Source organism: Mus musculus, chromosome 13, assembly GCF_000001635.26.
Source record: "Mus musculus strain C57BL/6J chromosome 13, GRCm38.p6 C57BL/6J".
NCBI classification, from domain to species: domain Eukaryota; kingdom Metazoa; phylum Chordata; class Mammalia; order Rodentia; family Muridae; genus Mus; species Mus musculus.
In genome coordinates this window covers 85,229,749-85,252,919 of record NC_000079.6, presented here as the reverse complement: position 1 = coordinate 85,252,919, position 23,171 = coordinate 85,229,749, and the positions used below count along the sequence as shown (strand labels likewise).

The 23,171-nt window shown below is 33.8% G+C and overlaps 1 protein-coding gene across 2 annotated transcripts in view; it reads left to right on the top strand.

Moving 5' to 3' along the window:
• Window positions 1-23,171, top strand: part of Rasa1 (RAS p21 protein activator 1) — a 74,788-nt gene that overhangs the window by 36,567 nt on the left and 15,050 nt on the right. For both annotated transcript variants that reach the window (NM_145452.3, XM_011244518.3), the window contains exons 5-12: window positions 377-494; window positions 2,457-2,488; window positions 6,277-6,329; window positions 8,582-8,732; window positions 14,703-14,781; window positions 18,440-18,560; window positions 19,175-19,331; window positions 22,445-22,532. In NM_145452.3, coding sequence (NP_663427.2) covers window positions 377-494; window positions 2,457-2,488; window positions 6,277-6,329; window positions 8,582-8,732; window positions 14,703-14,781; window positions 18,440-18,560; window positions 19,175-19,331; window positions 22,445-22,532 — 799 coding nt within the window. The remainder of the gene's footprint in view (window positions 1-376; window positions 495-2,456; window positions 2,489-6,276; window positions 6,330-8,581; window positions 8,733-14,702; window positions 14,782-18,439; window positions 18,561-19,174; window positions 19,332-22,444; window positions 22,533-23,171) is intronic.

The window sequence follows — 23,171 nt, the reverse complement described above, 5'->3', positions numbered from 1 at the left end:
CATATAATAAACAACATTGAAACTTGGAAACTTTAAAATTCAGTTTTCTTGGAACTACTTATAATACATAAGTAATTGTTTACTATTTAAAGGAATTTTAGTTTGAGTCTAATATAGCAAGTAGGTAGTAGATAGAGGAATTCTAATTTGAATATAATCCAGCAAAGCAGACTCTATTACTAAACCTATAATTAAATTGTACATATAATGAAATTAGGATTCAGGTTTACTGTCTTCAGTTTCACAAACAAAGATGCTAGAAACAGCATAGAACTTTGTTTTTTAAGTGTTTTTGCATATTTCAGATATAATATCTAATGGTTTAGGACTACTTAAATGTTCATTTTTAAGATAGTAATGGCATTTGCTATTGTAGTTTTTTAAAAGGAGATATGTTCATTGTTCACAATGAGTTAGAAGATGGATGGATGTGGGTTACCAATCTAAGAACAGATGAGCAAGGCCTTATTGTTGAAGACCTAGTGGAAGAGGTGGTAAGTTTCATTTGTTCTTCTAAATTTCAGATCCCAAGTTCTTTTTTTTTTTTTTTTTTTTTTCCATTTTTTATTAGGTATTTAACTCATTTACATTTAGATCCCAAGTTCTTTATAAAAGTTTAGAAGTCTGTTTTCTGGGTCATTAGACAGAAATAATTTTCTCTTGTCAAATGCTTAAATTCATCAAATGCAAAGAAATTTTAAGGTGTATTTGGTGTTAATAAATGATTATTTGTAAAGAAATAAAGTATGTTAGTATGTTATAATACATATCTGCCTTTGCACAAAGTACTTCAATATTTCTATCACTTGTACTTATTTCGATAATTTTTTTGTGCTTCTTTTCTTCATTAGGTATATCTGACTCAGAATTTTAAATAGTTGTATGTTTGGTATAATTTTTCAAATATGTGTATAATTCTAATAATCTTAGAAATTTTTAATTGTATTATTCATATATAACCCCAAAGTTCTACAGTTTGAATATTCCCCTTTGTTTTCTTTGCTATCATACATTATTATTTATCTTAGTACATAATTTAAATCATCAATATATTTAGCAAATTAGTACAAATTAGCACTCAAGCAATGTTCATGCTTTACAGACAATATTCAACACCACCAAAATGTATTAAACATTATAATTTTGGAATTTACATTTTCCTCTTAGATTTGTGTGGTAGAATAGAATGGCTTTCTGTGATCTTTTATGGAACCCCAGAACTATGTATGCCCTGTGTGGAAGATGGTAGAGTAATTTGTTTTGCTGCTAATTGTTTTGTCTGCTTATTCTGACAACTAGATCTTGATTCACATGCATAAAACATACTGAGGAAAGTTGGAAGGAGTTATGGAAATTATGTGATATATCCTGTATTCATAGTCACAAACATAATGCAAGATCTAGGATTATAACTTCCAGTTCTTTAAATAGCATTCCGAATTCTACATTGGAAGAGGTATACAGACAGGAACAATCAGATTCAAGCATCTTATAAATATGTTAGTTTTCCTATAAATTTTTAGATTTTGTTTATGTTAGACTTCCTTTTGCCTATTATACACTAATTTGAATTATGCACTCATTGAATGTTTGATTTTAGTCTTTTTAAATACTTAGTGAGGCCCTAATTAAGAGAAGTCCTTGTATACTTTTTTTTTTTCTTTCATTATCTGTTCATTGAAAACTCTGTATAAACTGTTAGGACTAGAATTCAACCAATACTTAGTAAAAACTATGAATGTATAAGGATAGGCAGGATTACATAGGGAGATGTCTCAAAAATAAAACAAAACAAAAACAACAAACAAGACAACAATACACTCTGGAGTACAAACTATACTAAGGTTAAGTTTGTAATACGGTTTTAAAAAAAGGAGGATGCATGTTATAATCCACAGAAAAGAAAGTTCTCACTTTTTAGGGTCAAAATGTTTCACTGTGAAGAGATAGCATTTGAGGTAGTTTACCTTAATAGTTTGCTTTTTAAGAATAGGTAGCAATGAGTTGAAAGGACATTTTGATAGTGACAATCATAACAGAAGGCAAACCAGAGTAGTAATGTGAGGTTGGTTAGCAAATGGGTAGTTAGGTGTGACAGATAGAAAATGGGTGGGATGAGGCAGGAAATGCACACGAGCATTTGAGACCTGTGCTTAAGAGGATTGCTTGTAAAAAGAGAAATTTGTAGGCAAGAGAGCCAAATTAAAGGTTTGGCTTCAAAATTTTGCATTCATTTGATTGGTTTACTCTTAAGTGCACATTTACAATGGAAACTAATGAATTCAGAGAGGTTGGAGTAGGGCACAGTAATAATTATAGAATAGAAACATTCTCCTATACATGTAACTATGAAAGGTACTATGGAGAAAGATTTGAAGATCTGATTCTTAGGAATTTTCATGAAATTATATTAGGATTTAATTTTATAAAATTCTGTCTTAATGTCTTTCCTTTAGGGCCGAGAAGAAGATCCACACGAAGGCAAAATGTGAGTTTTTATTAATTTTTTTAAAAGAAAAAATCATAAATTAGAAAATAGTCAGCATACTTAATGACTTTTTTTAGATTAACATTTTTTTTTAAATCTGATTCAAATAACTGATATATAAATTTCTTTCTTTTTTTTTTTTTTTGGTTTTTCGAGACAGGGTTTCTCTGTGTAGCCCTGGCTGTCCTGGAACTCACTCTGTAGATCAGACTGGCCTTGAACTCAGAAATCCGCCTGTCTCTGCATCCCATGTGCTGAAATTAAAGGCGTGCGCCACCACGCCCGGCTATATAAATATTTCTTAAGGAGCTAGTACTAAATTTTTTTTTAGTAAGAATTTTAAGCAAATATTGGCCTATACCTATATTCAAATCTCATATCACCAAACTAAAAGACTTTCTGGTAAACATTATGTTTGAATCATAATGGGCTCATATTTCTCTTCATTTTCTTACTGACTACAGTATTTCTTATTTTTTGTGGCCATATCATTAATGAACTTTTAAATTCACTTTTTATCCTTAATATGTGAGATAACTAAAAATTTTAGTATAACTAAGTAAAGTCCTTTTAAATAATCTTTTTGCGTGTATGAGATTCCTTTTAAAATCTTAAGCCTTTAATCCTGTTCTGGTCATATTATTTCAATAGAATATATACCTGTTAATTTTACAGTGCATTTTTCCCCTAACCAAGCTCTCAGCATTTATAGATGGAATTTAAAACTTGCCTCAAATGTTTTATTTTCCTGTTATCTAGCCATTAGAAAATAGATACATTAATCTGAGTATTCTATATGTAGTTTTCTTAGTTTCCTGTCTTAATAGAATATATATTATGAGTACATAGTTATAATACTCCATGCAGGTACAAGTGACTCCATTATTCTAACTGTACCTAGTTCTATCAGCAGTTTCAAATGCTAGTTAATCCTTGAAGAGCATGAGATTCATAACAAAAGCAGATTATATTATGTGTTTGTGTATATATGCATATTTTATATTTTCCAAACACAGTAATACTGTTCTGTATTATATAAACCCTTGACAGAGACCACAGTGCAAAGAACAATTTCTTTCCCTCTTGTCAGAAGACAATTACCTGAGTGGTAGCAAATGGTAATTGACATTCATTGCCTAATAATACAGATTTTGAGAAGTAGAAAACTATAAAGTTTTTTGTGTGTCTTAAGGTAACCACTCTGTCTAGTTAATGTGTGTTAGAATGTGAATTCATTGGGCAGGTAACATGGCTCAGCATGTAGAAGCATTTGCTGCTAGATCTGATCACCTACATTTGATCCGCAGGACCCAACAAATTATCCTCTGACTTCCACGTGCATATCATGATGTCCACATACTTAAAACACATATGCACACACTCTCTCTTTTGCTTGCTCGCTTGCATACACGTGCTTGCACACACACACACACACACACACACACTAAATTAATCTGAATTCAGTATTATGAAATCCTTCAGATTTTCCCTTGTATCTGTTTTAATAGTACAGATTTAAGATGCCAGTAAATATTTAAAATGCATTCATTTTTCAGTGTCAAATATAAGACTTCACTGGGAAGTCATATTAATACGTGTAAGTCTTTTGTTTTTCTGAACTTTATATTTATGTGGAATTTAGCATAAGTTAAATTTGTATTGGTTTATTTTAAGTACCTGCCTAGTCTCTTTAAGTATTTAAAGTAGAGACTATGGCAGTGAAATATCATAATTGTCTAAAGTATCCTTAGTCACAGTGAATCCCTTTGAGATTCAATAGCTGGTTTGACAGTTTTTATTGTTTTGTTTTTTGTTTTTGTTTTGTGTTTTTGAGCTCCATATCTGTGTGGGTATTAAGTTCTAGTACATTTTTTCTCCTAAAATATTTATTGAATGAGTCCCTACTTTTCAGTCTTAAATAGTTTTATGATAGTCGCTCTTCCTAGTGCCTGCCACAGCAGTCATCTTCTTCTGGGCCCTCCAAGTTGTCAGTCATCTCACACTCTCTGCTCCAGCACTTAGAATGGCTTGTCTAAAATTCCCATCAGAAATTATACTTTCTCAACTAAAATCCCGAACTCATTCCCTACCAACTTCACTTCAGCAGATCTTAAAATGATGGTCTGTGATGCACATGCTTCTTGTAACTTACTGCCTTTTCATTTCACTCTTCCCTTTGTAGACCTTGTAAATGCATAACTATTTTTAATGATTATTAAGCTGTTTCCCAGTCTGGGATTACCTGCAGTTGTTTATGTATTTAATTATGGGATTGAGTACTTTAAGTTGAGTGACTGTTCATGCTTTTCCTTACATATGCTGACGACTTGGTACATTTCTCTGTTAGTCTCCAAATGCCCTAGCACATGCCTATCACTGTATCACTGTACTTTCTGTATTTTACATGGTTTTCAGTTGTTCCCTTTGTTTTTCCTATAACCAGAGTCTGGACTTCTTAAGAGCAAGGACTTACCTGTTACCTTGAGTCCAAGTTATGTAATTGAATATATAAGTTTTACATAAGAATAACTGTGGGAAATAATCTTACCCCTGTGCCTCAAGGCTATTTTCTCAGTGCTCAAAATATTATTCATCTTTGTCTCTTTTTTTAAACTGTATTCTTTGGGTTTATATTTTTACAAGCTAGAAAACTGTAGAGTTAGTCTTGGAAGCCATCTAGCTAAGTCTTCTACAGTATGGAAATCCACTCTGTAGTAAATGGTAATTTAATCTTTACTTGAGTGCATACATTTTAAAGCAGTTCATTTGCTTTTCATTATTTACATCTATACTGAGAACATCAGGAAATCTGAGTTAATGATTACTTTTTCATTTACTTAAAAATTAAGTTGTATTTTAACTTTCCCTAGTAATAGAATAATATGAAGCAGAATGAATGACCTCTAAGCCTAAAGCCATTGCATCTTAGAGCACTTAGGCTTTTAGTCTTGTAGTATATGTACTTTACAGCTGGCCGTTAACTCATTACTACAAATCACTGTAGACATTAAGAAGATGTAGCAAAGTGGTAGAGAAGTGTTCTGACATAACCAGCAAGAGAAAATGAGATGTAATGTAAATAAGAGGAAAAATCAATAGACCTTTGGCTTTTAAATTTTAGTTTTTGAGACAAGATCTCACTTGTCCTGACTGCCCTGGATCTCACTATGCAGACCTCAGAGCACAGTGATCTCCTTCCTCTGTCTCCCAGGTTCTGGGATTAAATACATGCACCACCATTCCTGATCCTTAAGTAATTTTTTAACATGTTATTTTATGAAAAGGAAAATATTAGATACCTTTCTAATTTCATTCTCCTACATAGTTCGTTCTGTTAGTATGTACTTGTTCTGGTGTTTACATTTTAATTTTACTAGGCAAGATCTTATGTTAAAAGAAAATTATTTTTGAAGGAAGAAGCATGAGAAAACATTTGGAGGCCTTGTATAATTTTTGCCTTATATAATTTTCTCTATCCTTCCCAAGCCATTCAAAGAAAAATGGAGCTATGTTATAAGCATGTGACAATTACTACTAAAACTAAAACCATTGCTCTTAAAAATATTGTAATTAATACGGTAATTGTAGCCTATACTTGACAGTTCCTAGTGTGTCCATACTTTGTTGAGATAAAGCACAATAAGTTTGCAAAACGCAATAGAAATGTAACAAATGACAATTTGACCATTTCCATGACATTTGTTTCATCAGCTTGGTTACCTTTGAGTATATGAAAGCAGCACCATGTGGACTTTTGATTTAAATATCTAATTTGTTCTCCTTTTAAGATGGTTCCACGGGAAAATTTCCAAACAAGAAGCTTATAATTTATTAATGACAGGTACCTTTGTATTCTTTAATATCTTTATAAAGTATAAAATTGAAACAGCCATTTTTAATGTACTATAGTTTTTTTTTTTCTAGCATTTGATAATACATGCATACTGTTATTTCTTTCCAATGCTGGGCAATAGGAGTTGGTATTTTCTGGTTTTGTTTTAATTTGAAATGTACATGTAAGCTCTTTTGGAATATATTTTTCTTCTTTTCTATCCACTGTCCATGTTTCCTTTCCCCTATTTTATACCTTACAATCTTGTGATATACTTTTTTATGTATATTAGGTCTGTCCTACATATAACACACTTAGAAGAATACATAATATACTCTTTAATGTTTAGACAAGGTTTCTCTGTGTAATAGTCCTGGCTGTCATTGAAATCGCTTTATAGACCAGGTTGGTCTTGAAGTCACAGATCTACTTAGTTGCCTCTGCTTCCAACTGTTAAATTAAAGGCATGTGTCAATATATATTCTTGTATGCCTGGTGGAATTACATAATTGAACCTTATTTGATATTAAATTTCTAATTACTATGATTGTTCAGGGAAGAATAAATTAAATTTACTTATATTATGGGTTTATAATTTAAAGCAGGGGTTTTCAACCTGTGAGTTGTGACCCCTTTGACAAACCTTTATCTCCAAAAATATTTACATTAAAATTCACATCAATAGTGAAATTAGTTATGAAGTAGCAGCGAAAATAATTTGATGGTTGCAGGTCACTACACCATGGGAACTATATTAAAGGGTCACAGCATTAGGAAGAACCACTGATTACCAGCTATGTTACTTCAGTCTTTATTATTAACTGCTCATCTCTAGGTTAATTTATTAGTAAACAATGCCTGACAAACATTTGGGACAAAAATCAATCAATGTATTTTAGATGTTGTGGTTCTTGAAAAATTGGTAGTTCATCTATTTTCTAGGGTACCTGGAAATAGGCTATTATAGTAAATAAACTACTAATTGTTAAATATGTGATCTGAGTTGTTTAAAGATATAAGGCATTACATTTTTAAATCAATGATTTGCTCTCATTGGTTTTGAAGTAATTTTTGAAGTACTTAATGGATTTAATAACCAGCATTAAGTAGATCCAGAATATAATTTAAAACACAACAATGCTATATGGTAGAAATAGAAATCAAATTTAAACCACAGAAGTATGCCATTAGCTTTCAAGGTGGAACCATAAATACTTATTTTAGTCAGTTGTTGGAGTAGGTTTATATTTAGATACCGAATCGCCAAGTATTTGAAGTACCCAGTATTGTTTTAGCTGTGTAAACATGAAAATAGCCTAAACCTAGTTTCTCCCATTAGAGTCTATTTTTGTTCATTCATATTCTCTTTTTGAAAGAGTGCAAACGTCACCCCCAGAATTTCACAAACATACTCATTTACAAACTTGTAGAAGAAACAGAGAGTATCAGAATCATCACCAAGAGGTTTTTTTTTTTAATCCTACATTAAATCACATAGTTTGCAATTTAAATTTACTTATATATTAAGTTGAGCCATGAAAACCCAATATAAAAAGAATTATTTTTTACTTCTTTGTATTGAGTACCAAGTTACTTGATAGCAAGAGCCCCAGCTAGATGATTGAAACAATTACTGATTCGTATAAGAATTACATGTGATAATTATGTTGGTTATGCTTTCTTAAAAGAGTCAGCTCATGATCTTTCTGTTACCAGTACTCCATCACAAAGGAAAGATAGTCTTAGGAGTCCTTGTCAATTGTAGATAGTCCTTTCTGTATGCCTTCTCAGGATCATACCTAGTGAATAAAGTATCATGTGTGTGTATTAACTTATGATAGTATACTCAGGTACTTAAGTTATTTGCCTCTGTAAGTTCTTACATAAGTATATTATATTATTAATTGGAAATTATTAAATTAAATTATTAATTGGAAATCTGGGGAAATTAGGCAAAATTAGTTTAACTTTCAACATCTTCTTTAGGAGATTAACAGATGATGCAACAGTTTTAGTTCCTGTTACTGTCAGGAGAGTTCTTTCAGAGAGCGAAGGGTGTAGATACACTCCAGAAGTTATTGTACAGAATTTCTGTTCCATATGCTTGTGTTACACTGAGAATAACATGGGTGGTTTGAAACATAAAATGAAAATAGTAAAAGTTTTATTATAAAATTTTACATGTGATTGAACTTAATAATTACTTAACATACTTTCTCTCTGATAATTAGAGTATAAAACTAACAGCTTAATTTTTACAGTTGGACAAGTCTGCAGCTTTCTTGTGAGGCCCTCAGATAATACTCCTGGAGATTATTCTCTGTATTTTCGGACCAATGAAAATATTCAGCGATTTAAAATTTGTCCAACACCTAACAACCAGTTTATGATGGGAGGCCGCTATTATAACAGGTAAATTAAGCGACAGCTTGTGGTGAAAATAGTTGGAATCAAAATATACAGATTTCCTCAATTTCTGGTATAATTGTAATAGTCTTTTATGAGAATGCTTTAAACAGTGTCAAACATGATTGTTAATAACTTTTCAACTCCCAAATGTCTTGTTGTTTAATCAAGTATTTATGTACAAGCTATTTGTATGTAATTCTCTAGGAGTCATCTGATTTTTTTTACAAATGCCATTATGTTATTGGATTATTGTCTCAAGTTGATACATTTTGTATGTCTGATTTGTTTCTGCTTCTCAACTCCTAGAAAACTTTGTTTCAGGCTCACAGTGAGTCTCACTGCTTGCTTAGGAAAGTGATTATATTAATACAGTGATATGTAATATAGAGTGACAGCATTGTTCTGGAAAGGAGAAAGGGTGAAACATTTGCTCACTTTGACCGTGTTATTTCTTCTTTTGGAAGCTGGTATGATCTATTTTTAAAAATGTATTTACCTGCTTTTTAATACTGACCTAATATTCCCCACCTCAATTAGAATTCCCTAAGTTCTAGTTTGAGTTTCAAATTCATAAGCCTCAACAGCTGATTATCTGGAAAACAGAAATTCAAGGATAAGATCTTTTGCTCATCAGAAGTTCAGTGGACAGTTAAAAAAAATTAAATGAAAGATGTAATTATAGACATTTGCGTATCTCATCGTATTACGCTACCTGAGTTCCTTTAATGTTATAATCTAGGCTTAGACATCTTCACCTAGGATCCAGCTTGCTAGGCATACTTTAGTATTCTGTTTTCCTCTTAGACTTTTTGCTTTGTTTCGCGAAGCAATTTGAGCTACTTTGGAAAAGGAGAGGCATTTAGCACCAAATTGAATTCAGCAGATATTTATTGACTGATTATTTAGTGAAATCTACTGTGCTGTGTACACATGAAAGAAGAAAAAGACCCATTTCTACATTATTTAGTACTCCAAAGTGTTAGAAAAGATGTTCACTTTGTGATGAATTGAAGGAAAATACAAATAGGCTTGAGAACCACCAAAAGGCTACAATTTCGGTAAATAGTAAAAGGGAAGCAGTGAGGTTTTAGTAACACATTGAAGAGTAACATCTGTGTAGGGCTTAGGAAGAGGTGTGCATAGTTTTATGTAATATGCACTAAATTAAAGTACCTGGCATGGTGGCTTTAGAAATTTGTTTTATAGATAGGCCCCCCTCCCCCCAGCGGCTACAGTAACTGAAGAAAATACCTTTCTTTTCTGTAGCAACTATTAATTGGCTGTATATCCTCAGGGAGGGATTGCTCCTCGGGAGCCCTTCGCTTTTCCATGGCAGGGTGTTTAAAGATTGAATCTTGTACGGTGGTGTACAGGTAGTACTTGATGGGAGTTTATGAATACAAGGCCACGCATGCCATAACTGGAAGACAGCAGCCTACAACACTGCATCCGTTCATTCAGCTCTTACATTCATTCTAACCCTTTCACAGTGTTTCTTGAATTTGGGGTGGGAGATATCAAGTTTTAGCTGCAGTTTCAACAGATATTTATTTGTGTTGTGAGTCTCAGCAGTAACTGTAGAGCACTGTGAAAGAAGCTTCGTTGGCCAAAGCTGATGTGATAGCAGCACTAATCTCTGGGAATGAACACATTATTTAGAAGCAAATTTGTTTTGTTTCTAAGACAGGGTCTCGTTCTGTAGCCCAGACTGTCCTGGTAATGTGTAGACCTTGCTCAACCTTACTTGAGCTCACAGTATTCACCTGTCTCTACATGCCAAGTGCTGATTTAAAGGAGTGTGCTACTACGCTTGCTGAGAAGGAAATCTGGTTGTACATCATGTGCAGTTCACAAAACAGCAGCTGTAGCTTCTTCCTTGCTAGAGCCTAAGACTGGTGCAGTCATGAACTTGGTCAGGTTTATAGTACCACATGTGAGTTTCCTCCTATGAACCAGTCCTCAGGTCCTTTCAGAAAATTGTTGGCTAACACTATAATAGTCTCATCCCACTGAACATATCTTGCCTGTAGGTTGGGAATGTAGCACAGCAGGCACACAACTGAAACTTGGTGACAGTTCTTCCCAGCTACTTGCATAGCAATTTCTAGAACTCATAGAGCCACACAGGAGAGAAGAAGCTTATAACTTTGTTTCCACTTTATTTCTCAGTGTTACAGGTGTGGTGGTTTCAGAATACCATGTATGTCTCATGATCAATAATAATAAATGTGCTGGCTTACATTGTTTTGGAGGCTTTAAAAAATGAGCCCACCTCTAGCACAGTATTTTTCTTCTAATAATCTGTGGCTTTGGAGAATAGCTTTATCCACCCACACAGTGTACTTCCATTCAAGCTTTTTAAATTTTTATTTTAAATTATCTTTCTGAGGATCACTTATATATTTAAAACATACTAATTATAAAAACTATTGGGTTTCACTGTTACATTTCCATGCCTGCATTTACCATGATTATGTCTACCTTTTCATGCATACAAAAGGCTTTGGCCTTTATTAATTTTCATAGATAAATGATACATTTTACTTTACAACACAGTCATCTTTGTGGTGGTATCTGGCTGCTTTCAGTTTTTTTTCTGATTTTCGTTTTTCTTTAAATAGTTTTAGATTTATCCTATTTTCAATTTTTTTTTAACATGGTCTCTTAAAAATTGATTTTATCTGTTTTTATTTCTCCTTCCCATCTGTTAATATGTACATGCGTTTAATTATCTTTTACAATTTCTATATTTTACTTGTGGCTATTATATTTAAATTAATTTTGTAATATAGGAGAGATACTTGGAACTGTAGACACAACATATACACATAAAATATTACAGTTATTCTGCCACTGAAGAACTATGAAAAGAATAAATCAAGGGGCAGGTTAACAAAATCTTGTTAGAAATCTATTACTTGGGAGCCTTAAAAATACTCATCCATTTAGTATACACAATAAAAATTTCAAATTCCAGAAATTAAATATTAGAAATTAATGGAGCCTATTAATAACAGATCACACTTTTATTTATTACAAAAAATATTTAGTGGCACTCCTAAACTTTGTGTTATATTATGTCATTTTACTTTCAGTTTCATCTGTAATATGTTCCAAATATATGGAGAAGTTGATGATACTTTTTAATCAAAGTCATCTAATCCACCATGCCATAGAGACAACTGTACAGGGGGATTAACTCTTAGTTTTTCTTTTTCTTTCTTTTATTAGATATTTTCTTTATTTCCATTTCAAATGTTATCCCCTTTCCTGGTTTCGCCCCCAAAATCACCCTATCCCCTCCCTCCTCCCCCTGCTGACCAGCCCACCCACTTCTGCTTCCTGGCCCTGGCATTCCCCTACACTGGGGCATAGAGCCTGCACAGGACCAAGGGCCTCTCCTCCCACTGATGTCTGACAAGGCCATACTCTGCTACTCTGCTGGAGCCATGGGTCCTTCCATGTGTACTCTTTGGTTGGTTGGTGGTTTAGTCCCTGGAAGCTCTGGGGGTACTAGTTAGTTCATATGGTTATTCCTATGGGACTGCAAACCCCTTCAGCTCCTTGGGTCCTTTCTCTAGCTCCTTTATTGGGGACCCTGTGCTCAGTCCAATGGATGGCTGTGAGCATCTACCTCTGTATTTGTCAGGCACTGGTGGAGCCTCTCAGGAGACAGCTATCTCAGGCTCCTGTCAGAAGGTACTTGTTGTCATCCACAACAGTGTCTGTGTTTGTTGATTTTATATGGAATGGATCCCCAGGTGGGGCAGTCTCTGGATTCCTTCAGTCTGCTCCATACTTTGTAACTCTATCTATGGGTATTTTGTTCCCTATCTAAGAAGGATCGAAGTATCCACACTTTGGTTATCCTTCTTCTTGAGTTTCATCTAGTTTGTGAATTGTATCTTGGGTATTCTAAGCTTTAGGGCTAATATTATCAGTGAGTGCATACCATGAGTTTTTCATTTATTATCCTTGACAGGCTGGATATGAGAGATATTGTGTAAATTGGTTTTTGTCATGGAATATCTTGGTTTCTTCATCTATGGTTATTGAGCATTTTACTGGGTATAGTAGTCTGGGCTGGCATTTGTGTTCTCTTAGGGTCTGTATGAGATCTGCCCAGGATCTTCTGACTTTCCTAGTTTTTGGCAAGAAGTCTGGTGTAATTCTGATAGGTCTACCTTTATATGTTACTTGACCTTTTTCCTGAACTCCTTTTAATATTCTTTCTTTGTTTTGTGCATTTGGTGTTTTGACTATTATGTGATGGGAGGACTTTCTTTTCTGATTCCATTCCATTTGGTGTTCTGTAGGCTTCTTGTATGTTCATGGGCATCTCTTTCTGTAGGTTAGGGAAGTTTTCTAATATAATTTTGTTGAAGATATTTACTGGCCCTTCAGGTTGGGAATCTTCGTGCTCTTTTATACCTGGTATCCTTAGGCGTGGTCTTCTCATTGTGTCCTGGATTTTCTGGTTTTGAGCTAGAATTTTTTTGCATTTTGCATTTTCTTTGATTGTTGTATTTTCTATAGTATCTTCTGAGCCTGAGATTCTCTCTTCTATTTCTTGTATTCTGTTGGTGATGCTTGCATTTATTACTTCTAATCTCTTTCCTAGATTTTCTATCTCCAGAGTGGTCTTCCTTTGTGATTTCTTTATTGTTTCTCCTTCCATTTTTAGATCCTGGATGGTTTTGTTCAATTCCTTCACCTGTTTGGTTGTGTTTTCCTGTAATTCTTTAAGGGATTTTTGTGTTTCCTGTTTAAGGGCTTCTAACTGTTTACCTGCGTTCTCCTGTATTTCTTTAAGGGAGTTATTTATGTCTGTCCTAAAATCCTCTATCAGCATCATGAGATACGATTTTAAATCCGAATCTTGCTTTTCTGGTATGTTGTGGAATCTAGAACTTGCTGTGGTGGGAGAACTGGGTTTTGATGGTGCCAAGTTGTCTTGGTTTCTGTTGGAAAGAATCTTGGGTTTGCCTTTTGCCATCTGGTAATCTCTGGTGTTAGATGTTCTAGCTGTCTCTGGCTGGAGCTTGTCCCTCCTGTGGGTCTGTAAGCCTGTGCCCGAACTCCTAGGAACCAGCTCCTTCCTGGAGGAGCTCGGGTACAGAGGGCTCTGGAACTGCCCAAGCTCTGGGTGCCCAGCTGCTCCACTGTTCTTGACACCCGTGTGCTCCTCTCCTTGCTGCCCAGCTCCAGCCAGTTATTGGAGAGAAAGTGGGTTCTCCTGGCCAGACCAGTGCACAGCAGGCTGTGGATCTGCCTCGGCTCAGGGGTGCACATGGCAATCCTGAAGGATTGTGACCCGGCTGCTCCACTGTTCCTATGTTCTGCTGGCTACTGGCTGACAGTGGCTATCTCACAACCGAGCCTAGGAGTGAAAACGCTCCTGAAAGAATAGGTCTCTCCTGTGGGGTCCTGTGTACAGGCTGTGGAACAGCCTCAGCTCACGGGTGCAGATGGCAAAACGGGTAGTTTTCCTTTTTATTCTTCAACATCTATTTCTACTTAAATATTCATGTTTTTATCTTAGTGATAATGAAATTTTATACAAAATCAAGTATATAAGTGAAGTGATTTAATGTAAAAAATTCTTAGTTTATTATTTGCTAAATAAACACCATTTTTGTTCTTCACTTTCATGTCTGAAGGATTGGTTTTTAACCCCCCCAAAACAAACAAACCCAGATTGTCCTTATTTTCTCATGGAATGTCACTTTCTGAGTATGGAGCTCCATTCATGGTTGCTTGCATGTTTGATATATATGTGAACCAGAATCTTTAACTTATGTATTCCAACCTGTGAACCTGTATTTGTAACATTCAGATTTTCTATAATAATGTGACTATTATGTTAATTCTATGAATATATTCAGATTATATGTATTCAAAAATTTCTGAATAGATAATCCTTGGTAACAAGGTGTATTCTAAGAGATTTACACAATTATTTTATTTTAACAGTATCGGGGACATCATAGACCATTATCGGAAAGAACAGATTGTTGAAGGCTATTATCTTAAGGAACCTGTACCAATGCAGGTCAGCATTATTATTATTATTTTGCTTGCAATAATTGGCATCTTGTTTTCAAAATTTTTTTGTGATGGTTGTACAAGCATTCTTCTAAAACTACATAAAATTTAAAACTACTGATTGCTTGGTTTCCTTTAGAAAATTAATTGTAAGGGAACTGATTAATTTTCAATTTTGTTAAGTCAGTAGATAATTAGTAAGTCCTTGTAATAATCAAAGAAACTTTAAGGTGGTACTCTTTGAATGTTTCAAAAATGGTTATTATAAAACAAATGTATATATAAGCAGTTAAATGTTAGTGATAGTATACTGTGTTAGTCTTGGAATGAATGTAGGTTTCAGCAGAAGGCTGAAGACTCATAACATATACACCTGTTTCATAATTGGCAGTCCATTAGAAAATACAATTTTTTTTCTAATGAACAACCTGATCAGCTTGCACAATCAAGTTAACCCTCCCCTCTATGTACCCTAAATACCAAGACATCAGCTAAAATAGAAACAAGCCAGTACTAGAATTAGTACTTCATGTTAAAGGCGCTAGAGGAAAAACAGCTGATGAGGTGGCTCAGGAGGTAAGGTACTGTGCTTTGAGCCTGACTAACTGAGTTCAGTCCCAGCACTCACTCAATGGAAGAAGGATCCTCTGACCTCCACATGTACGCTGTGTTATGTGAGCAGCCTCTTGCTCTTAAACAGACAACATAAAGAAAAACATTAAAAAATTCAAAATTCTAAAAATACTTCATTTTAGGTATTTTTCTATAATATAGTAATTAATTATTCCAACAATTTTGTCAAGTTAATCCTATAATCATCCTATTTTACAAATAACAAAACTTAAACTAGAAAGGCTAAGTATATTTCTCAAGTCACTGAGTCATATTTGGTTGTTTTCCCCCTATTTACTGTGTTGGGAATATCCTTCTTGCTCTGAACTCAAAATACGTTCAGAACCCAAACACCACAAAAAATGATTTATTTCTTTGTGTGTGCCTTTGTCCTTTATAGCATGTAAGAGTTAGACATTTAAAATGTGAGTTGGATGCAAGATGTTTAATATTTCAGAATAAATGATAAAAAATACCTTTGGTGGCAGACAGAAAACTATACTGGAATTTCAGTGTTACCCACATACCTATTTTTTTCTGTCTTCATGTCGTCTGTTCCCTGAATTCTGCTCTGTTTGGGGTTTGTTTTGTTTGTTGAGACAGGGTTACCTTGACTGTCCTGGAAGCTTGCTCTGTAGAACAGGCTGGCTTTGAGCTCACAGAGATCCTCCTGCTTCTGCAGGGGAGTTGGAATTAATCGCATATGCCAACAGAGCCTGTCCTGTTGAAGACTGTTAAACATGTTAGGCTCTTTGCCTCCTTTGGATCTATGAGCTAGGTTTTCCCTCAGACATCTACTTACCTTTTCTTAGTTATACAAAGTTTACCCCCCCCCCCAAAAAAAAGCTTCATATGAGACTTAGAGACAAGTACTTCTTTGCAAAGCAGTCTACATCTTTTACTGTATAATTTACTTCATATATTTACTGACTTCCTCTAATTAGAACATAGTGATCTGTAATGAGTGTAGATTGTTGACTTGAAGTGTTAAATGATGTTTTCCTAGTCATCGAGTAATAGAATTGAAGTTTGGCTACAGCCTGTGCATTCTCAGTTTACCCACTAGTTTCAAGAAGGACTGTATAAGTTGAGATTTTCTTGTTCAGAACTATGTAGAAAGTGGGTCAGAGTGAGGGACACATGCCTTGTTATCATTTAGTGATTTATTACAACCTACAAGTGAAGCTTTATTCTTACTGGCATCATTTATTAACTTGTAGGTCACTATATCTTAATTTAATATTTAATAAAGCTAGAGAGTTCAGTTAGTACAGTGCTTATGATATAAACATAAGAACAATTTGATTTCCAAGTGTCTACTTAAAAAAAAAACCTGTATGCAGTAGAGTGCAACAATAATCCCAGCACCAACTAAAGGTAGAGAGAGAAGGATCTTGAGCTCTCTAGCCTACCAGTCTTGCTGAATTGGCAGGATCTCTGTTGAGGGAGATACAGTGTCTCACAAAGTAAGGTGGAAAATGATTGGGAAAGGCCTTGTCCTCAGGCCTCCACATCTAGACACACCTACATACATAGAAACACGTAACACGTAAAAATTACCTTGAAGTCAAGAATGTGGTATGTCTTAAATTATTGGAGTGCCACATTCTACAGCTAATACAAAGACAATCACCAAACAATGGTACAAGTTTGTATTAAACTAGTAAATTAGTCATTACTAATTATCATCTGTGGTTCACTAAAACTTTTTGTACAAAAACAGAAAACTGGGTTTGGGGGTGGGGTACCTGATGATATAACTAAGTAGTACAGCACTTGCCTCATATTGCAGAATGCACTAGGTTCAAACTACAGTACTTCAAATCAGCAACAAAGTAAAAGAGATAATGGGTTGAATTTAGCATGTAAGACAGTTTGTCACCTTTATTGGAGGTAAGTAATGCTTCCGTTTCTTAACATTTTAGTGCCTGGGCATGACTGCTGAATAAGGAAATGAAATAGCAGAATGTCTTAAAATAGAAAGGTGATCATGAAGATAACTTAATATTCTATATTTGCAAGAAGTTGAATAGACACACAAAGCCTCCCCAAAGGCTAGATACTATAAAATAGTAATATTTCAGAAATAAAAGAACTACTATAAAGAAATGGGAATACCAAAATTTAGTTCTGTATATGTTAATACATTTGAATATTAGTTTATTTGTGAAGGTCATGATTACTTTATATTTGTAAGGGTTATAATATGGTGCTTTAAAATGAAAAAAGATGTGAGTTTTTTTGTTTCGGAAGTGGCTATCAAAGTGGTGGAACAAAAGAAAGCTATTAAGTAGTAGGAAGAAAAGTATTTTAAATCCGACAGTTTAGAAATAGCAGGTGAAGACGTAATGATGCGCTGCTGTATCGTGTGTGGTGAACTGAGGGTTAAGATGGGGGTGTGTCCTGATTCAAGTGGGGAGTGGTCTAGTTGTACATGGTGTTTCTCAGAGTTAAAGAACATTCACAAACATTGCCTCCTGACTTGCAAGTTAATTCTTGGATAAGTAGATCAAAACTGTATCATTTGCCATAAAATTTAACAACAAGCTGAATGAGGTTTAAAATAGCATTTAAGTACCCATGGAGCTAAAGGGATCTGCAACCCTATAGGAGGAACAACAATACGAACTAACCACTACCCCCCAGAGCTGTGTCTCTAGCTGCATATGTAGCAGAAGATGGCCTAATTGGCCATCAATGGGAGGAGAGCCCCTTGGTCTTGTGAAGGTTATATGCCCCAATACAGGGGAATGCCAGGGCCAGGAAGCTGGAGTAGGTGGGTTCAGGAGCAGGGCAGGGGGAGGAGATTGGGGAGTTTTGGATAGGAAACTAGGAAAGGGGATAGCATTTGAAATGTAAATGAAGAAAATATCTAATAAAAAAAAAAACCCGGCATTTGTCCATGAGACATTGTTCTTAAGAAATGATAAACCTTTCTGAGATTTTCTTTGGAAGACATATTTTGGTTTTAGTATTTTAGACATGTTTTCACCTTGTTTTTAATTAGTAATTGCATATATTTCATAAATAACTTTAATGGTTTTATAACTCAGGATCAAGGGCAAGTACTGAACGACACTGTGGATGGGAAGGAGATCTATAACACAATTCGTCGGAAGACAAAGGATGCTTTTTATAAAAATATTGTTAAAAAAGGTTATCTTCTGAAGAAGGGTAAGGAAACTCTTAAGACTAAGGATTTAATGTAGGATTTTAATATTATATATAAAACTTACTGCAAGACATCAGTTTTGTCATGGGTTATTAGTAACAAGTATTTGTTCAGAGCTTCCACATAGAATGTTTGAAATTTAGGTTTAGTTAATTAAATCCACATATAACCAGGGTTTTAGAACAAGCTTACATTTTTAAAAGTGTGCCACTATATCTTGACTTAATTTCAGGCTCTCACCTATGGATTCTTAAGAGAAAATCCTTGTGGCACGTGGACTTCACAGTACTAAACTTTTATTTATAAATCTACCTCAGTTTTATATTAAGTTATTGAGGTAGATATTGGTGGTAAACCATGACTCTAAAACAAGAATTTTAAACATTATAATAATGAAATATCAAAAGATAAAGTTAAAATATTCTAATGAACTCTACCATTTATTAATTTATTAAACAAGCAATAATAAGTATTTTTCTACATGTTAGAGGCATTTTGTAATTACACAGGGATTGATCTATTCTTTAAACTTACAATGAAAATTGAAATGTATTTAATTTTGTATTCTGAAAATGTGATTTCATAGTTCCTAAGGAAAGATACTATTTTTTAACAGGTAAAGGAAAACGTTGGAAAAATTTATATTTTATCTTAGAAGGCAGTGATGCTCAACTTATTTATTTTGAAAGTGAAAAACGAGCTACAAAACCAAAAGGGCTAATAGACCTTAGTGTGTGTTCTGTCTACGTTGTCCATGACAGTCTCTTCGGCAGGTAAGACAGTGCTTTTCTTAACTGTTTTAATAATAAAAATAGTAGATATTTTCAGACCATTTTCAAATATGACCTGTTTTAAGAGCATAAAATTACCTAAACTTATTTACCGGTAAGTTTTTTTCTCAGCTTTTGTCTAAGCTGTATGTGCAATTTGATTCTTAGGTAGATATGGATGGAATGGCTTCTCAGTAGTAGAACTAGCTACTAAATATTTCATAAATTCACTTGACTTTGCTATTCTTTTTATTTTAAAACAAAACAACATGCTGATAAGGATAAGAAATGCACACCTAAAATACTCACAATATGAAAGGCTAGGTTGGAACAAGGTGGCAGAAAAACCCCTTTCAAGTCATTCTCTCTCCATACTCACTAAAAAACTATTCATGTATAAGTGTCTTTACTAGAGCTCAAGAAATCAGAGGAAAACAGAATGTTTGGTTTATAAATCACAAGAAAGATTCATTGAAGGAGACAGGATGGACATGTGTGTCACTTTGTTCTCAGTTATAAGGAGAAGGAGAAGTGTTTCCAGTGTCTAGAGAGGACTGAGGACAGGCCTGAGACTTTACCCAATTAAGGCGAAATTAAACCCAACATTTCCTGAAAATAAGCAATATGGGGCTGGTTTTGTCTGTAGATCTGAATTCAGATAAAACAATTTTATTTTAGAAAACAAAAAGAAACAAAACAAAAATGAAGGCTGTAATGAAATCCAAGGTGTTTTAGCCTCGGGTTTTTTGTTTTTGTATGAAGAAAAGGGATCAGACTATGACTGTTTGATACAAGAGTTAAAAAATATGTTCTGTAGGAAAAACTCTCTTTGTGGGGGTAACTCTAAGTCACATTTATTGAATAAGGAGTGAATTTCTAACTATAGAACCAAACTGTCATGTTCTGACAGTTGGAAAGCAGTAAATAGACATTTAGCATCACTGTATCATCATTTATTGCTTCTAGTGTACAGCTGCTTGTAGAAATTGTTTATATACTTTAAATGTTACCTTAGTTATGAATATTTAATGATGCCAGGTCTGAAACTTTATGAAAAGTTATGTCTATAAAACGAAGCTCAAATTTTAATCTCTGCTCCTGAAATAGGCCAGTTTAGTGTCTACTTTTTATTGTATGTGCTGTTTTTGGAGAGTGACCAGGAAAACAGATCAGCAATTTTCTGTTTCTTATATTTTCTAGCTGTTTTTCATGAAACTCATACAGATGCTCCATCTATGACACAAGGAGTCAGTTGCTCATTCCCAGACTGAACAATAATGTGTCTTCATTAACCATAGCACACTGCATTAAGAAGCATCTCTGAGTTCTTTAACCATATTATAGCTTTGCTGTCTTCCATCATTTTCACTGACACTTCAATTTTTTTCTCTTAGATATATTATTTATTTATTTGTGCTAATTAATCCTTTTCTGGATGCTTTGAAGGGTTTTCCTTTAACAAAACCAGAATAGGCCTATTGCTATATATTTTTTTTAATTCTAATGATTATAGTTTCTTAAATGAAAGATCTGTTGTCTTTTCTCAGCTTTAGGAAAATACTTGTTGGCATATTTTTGCAGTGCTTCTGCAAAATTTCATCTAGGATCTGCATGTGTCATGACCCATGTAGTTAAATGTATGGGTTGTTTGTGTTTTACATCTACTCTTAGGATCTTTTCTTCAACCTAGGTATGTCCTTTTGATGGCTCACTTCGCTAATCTATTTATCTTCAGTTAAGTTCTCTGATTCATTTTATTGATCACATTTTAAGTTGAGAAGTTAAATTTTTTTGTAGATCGAGTTCTTCATCCGTACTGGTTTTGTTTGTTCATTCGTTTTAAGATTTAAGTTTTACCTACTTGTAAACTGTATTTGGCTATTTGTCCTCTGCTGTCCTTTTCCTTTTCACTTTTCATTTGTTTCTGGTTCTTATATCTGCTTATGTTTGCATGAATGACAGACACCTTGTGTGAAAAGCTTTGAATGATGTTACTGCTTCCGGAAGGTATTGTTCTTACGCCCTATGGTGACCAAGTAAAGACTGAGTTCTGAAGTTGGGAAACTCAGCCTCACTTTGGTTTTGCCTTCTTATGTGACAATGTAGTCATTTTGAGGTGTCTGATACAAAAGTTTGTTCATTGAGGGGCCTAAGTTCCATTTTCCTTCCCAATCATGGTGGAACATCTGGGGATTTTTGGATAGCTTTTCACTTGCTGCTTTCTGCTTAGCACATCAGCTTCATTGCTTTTGGCCATTCCCACATATCACATGGAAAGGTTTGAAAAGAAACTGTATGGGGAATGTCAATTTCGTTTCATAGTGAGCTTATCCTTCAAATTTCGCAATGTATGCTGTTCTTCATATCTTCACATTTGTTTGTTATTACTGTACATTTTCCCAGTCTAGATAGATAGTTGTAATCACATTATACTTCAATTAGATTACTATATATTTAAATTAGAAATTCTCAGTTCATAATTTTCCATTATTTTAGTATCTCCCCAAAGCATGATAAAAATCTTTGTCTACAGTACAAAGAAATGCTTACCGAGTTCTGAACACTTCCTTGTTAAACATTTTATTAAGCAATTTCAAGTTTATTTCATACTGGAGGAAGATATAAACAGACACTGTAGTCATTAAACTACAGAGCAAGCGGTATAGCAGAGATGGTGTTTCTGATTTAATAGATTAAAAAAAAACAAGACTGTAAAATACTTGAAAATAGAAAACTATAATGCAAACAATTCAAACTCTAGTCTGCTTAGAGATAAGCATTAACATTTTTCAAGTAAGAACATTTCTTTTTACTTTTCAGAGAATGCACAGTGTCTGTTTATTAATTAAGTGTAATTCTAGAAATTCTACTTAAACGTTTTTATCACTTTTCTCTTTGTAATGAAGTTTAATATTAGTTTTGCCCTTTATTTTAAATGTTGAAATTTATAAATGATATTTTAATTTGGTAGAACGAAATACCAACTTCTCTAAATTAAAAATTATAACAATCTTAAATTACACTTTGTGGCTTTTAAAAGTTGGTGTAAATATTTTATAAGTTTCTAAATAATTTTTCTTCTTTTTTTTTCCTGTGTTGTGTGCATGTGTTCCAAGGCCAAACTGTTTTCAGATAGTAGTTCAGCACTTTAGTGAAGAACATTACATCTTTTACTTTGCAGGAGAAACTCCAGAACAAGCAGAGGTAAGATCACTTTTTCCTAAACTATTAATATCTTTGTATTAGCCTAATTTTCCTTATTAACTTGCATACAAAACTACCATAGTACAGAATTATGAAAGCATGTCTAAAGTGGTAGTATTTTAATAAATGAGAAACTCCATGTCAAAGTTTTTGTTAATAGTTTTTAGCATTTTTTTCTTTTTAATACACATAGACATACACACAGACACATGTACAGTGAAGTGTTATGAGGAATGAAAATTGCCCTTTAAAATTGACCATTAAGTAATCTATGAATTCAGTTGAAACTAATCATTTCATTACATTTCCATAAGTCAGTATAATCTAAAAGAAAGCCAGTTGTAATATTTCAGAGTATTTAACTGTATTTTGTACAGATATGGCTGTTTTCTGAGGAAACTCTGAAAAATAAATTAGATCAAAAAATGAACGTGTCTGGGAATAGAACATCATCTGCCAGGCCTAGAATGAACCAAATGACCATAATACTTTAGATCCTAAGTAGGCCCTTTGACTTAAAAATTTTGTTTTTTGTTTCACTTTGGTAGGACAGAAAGAAATTATAATGTAGTATATTTTGAGAGTAGGACTTGCAGGGTATGAATGGCAAATAATAAATATAAAAAAGATAATTTGATA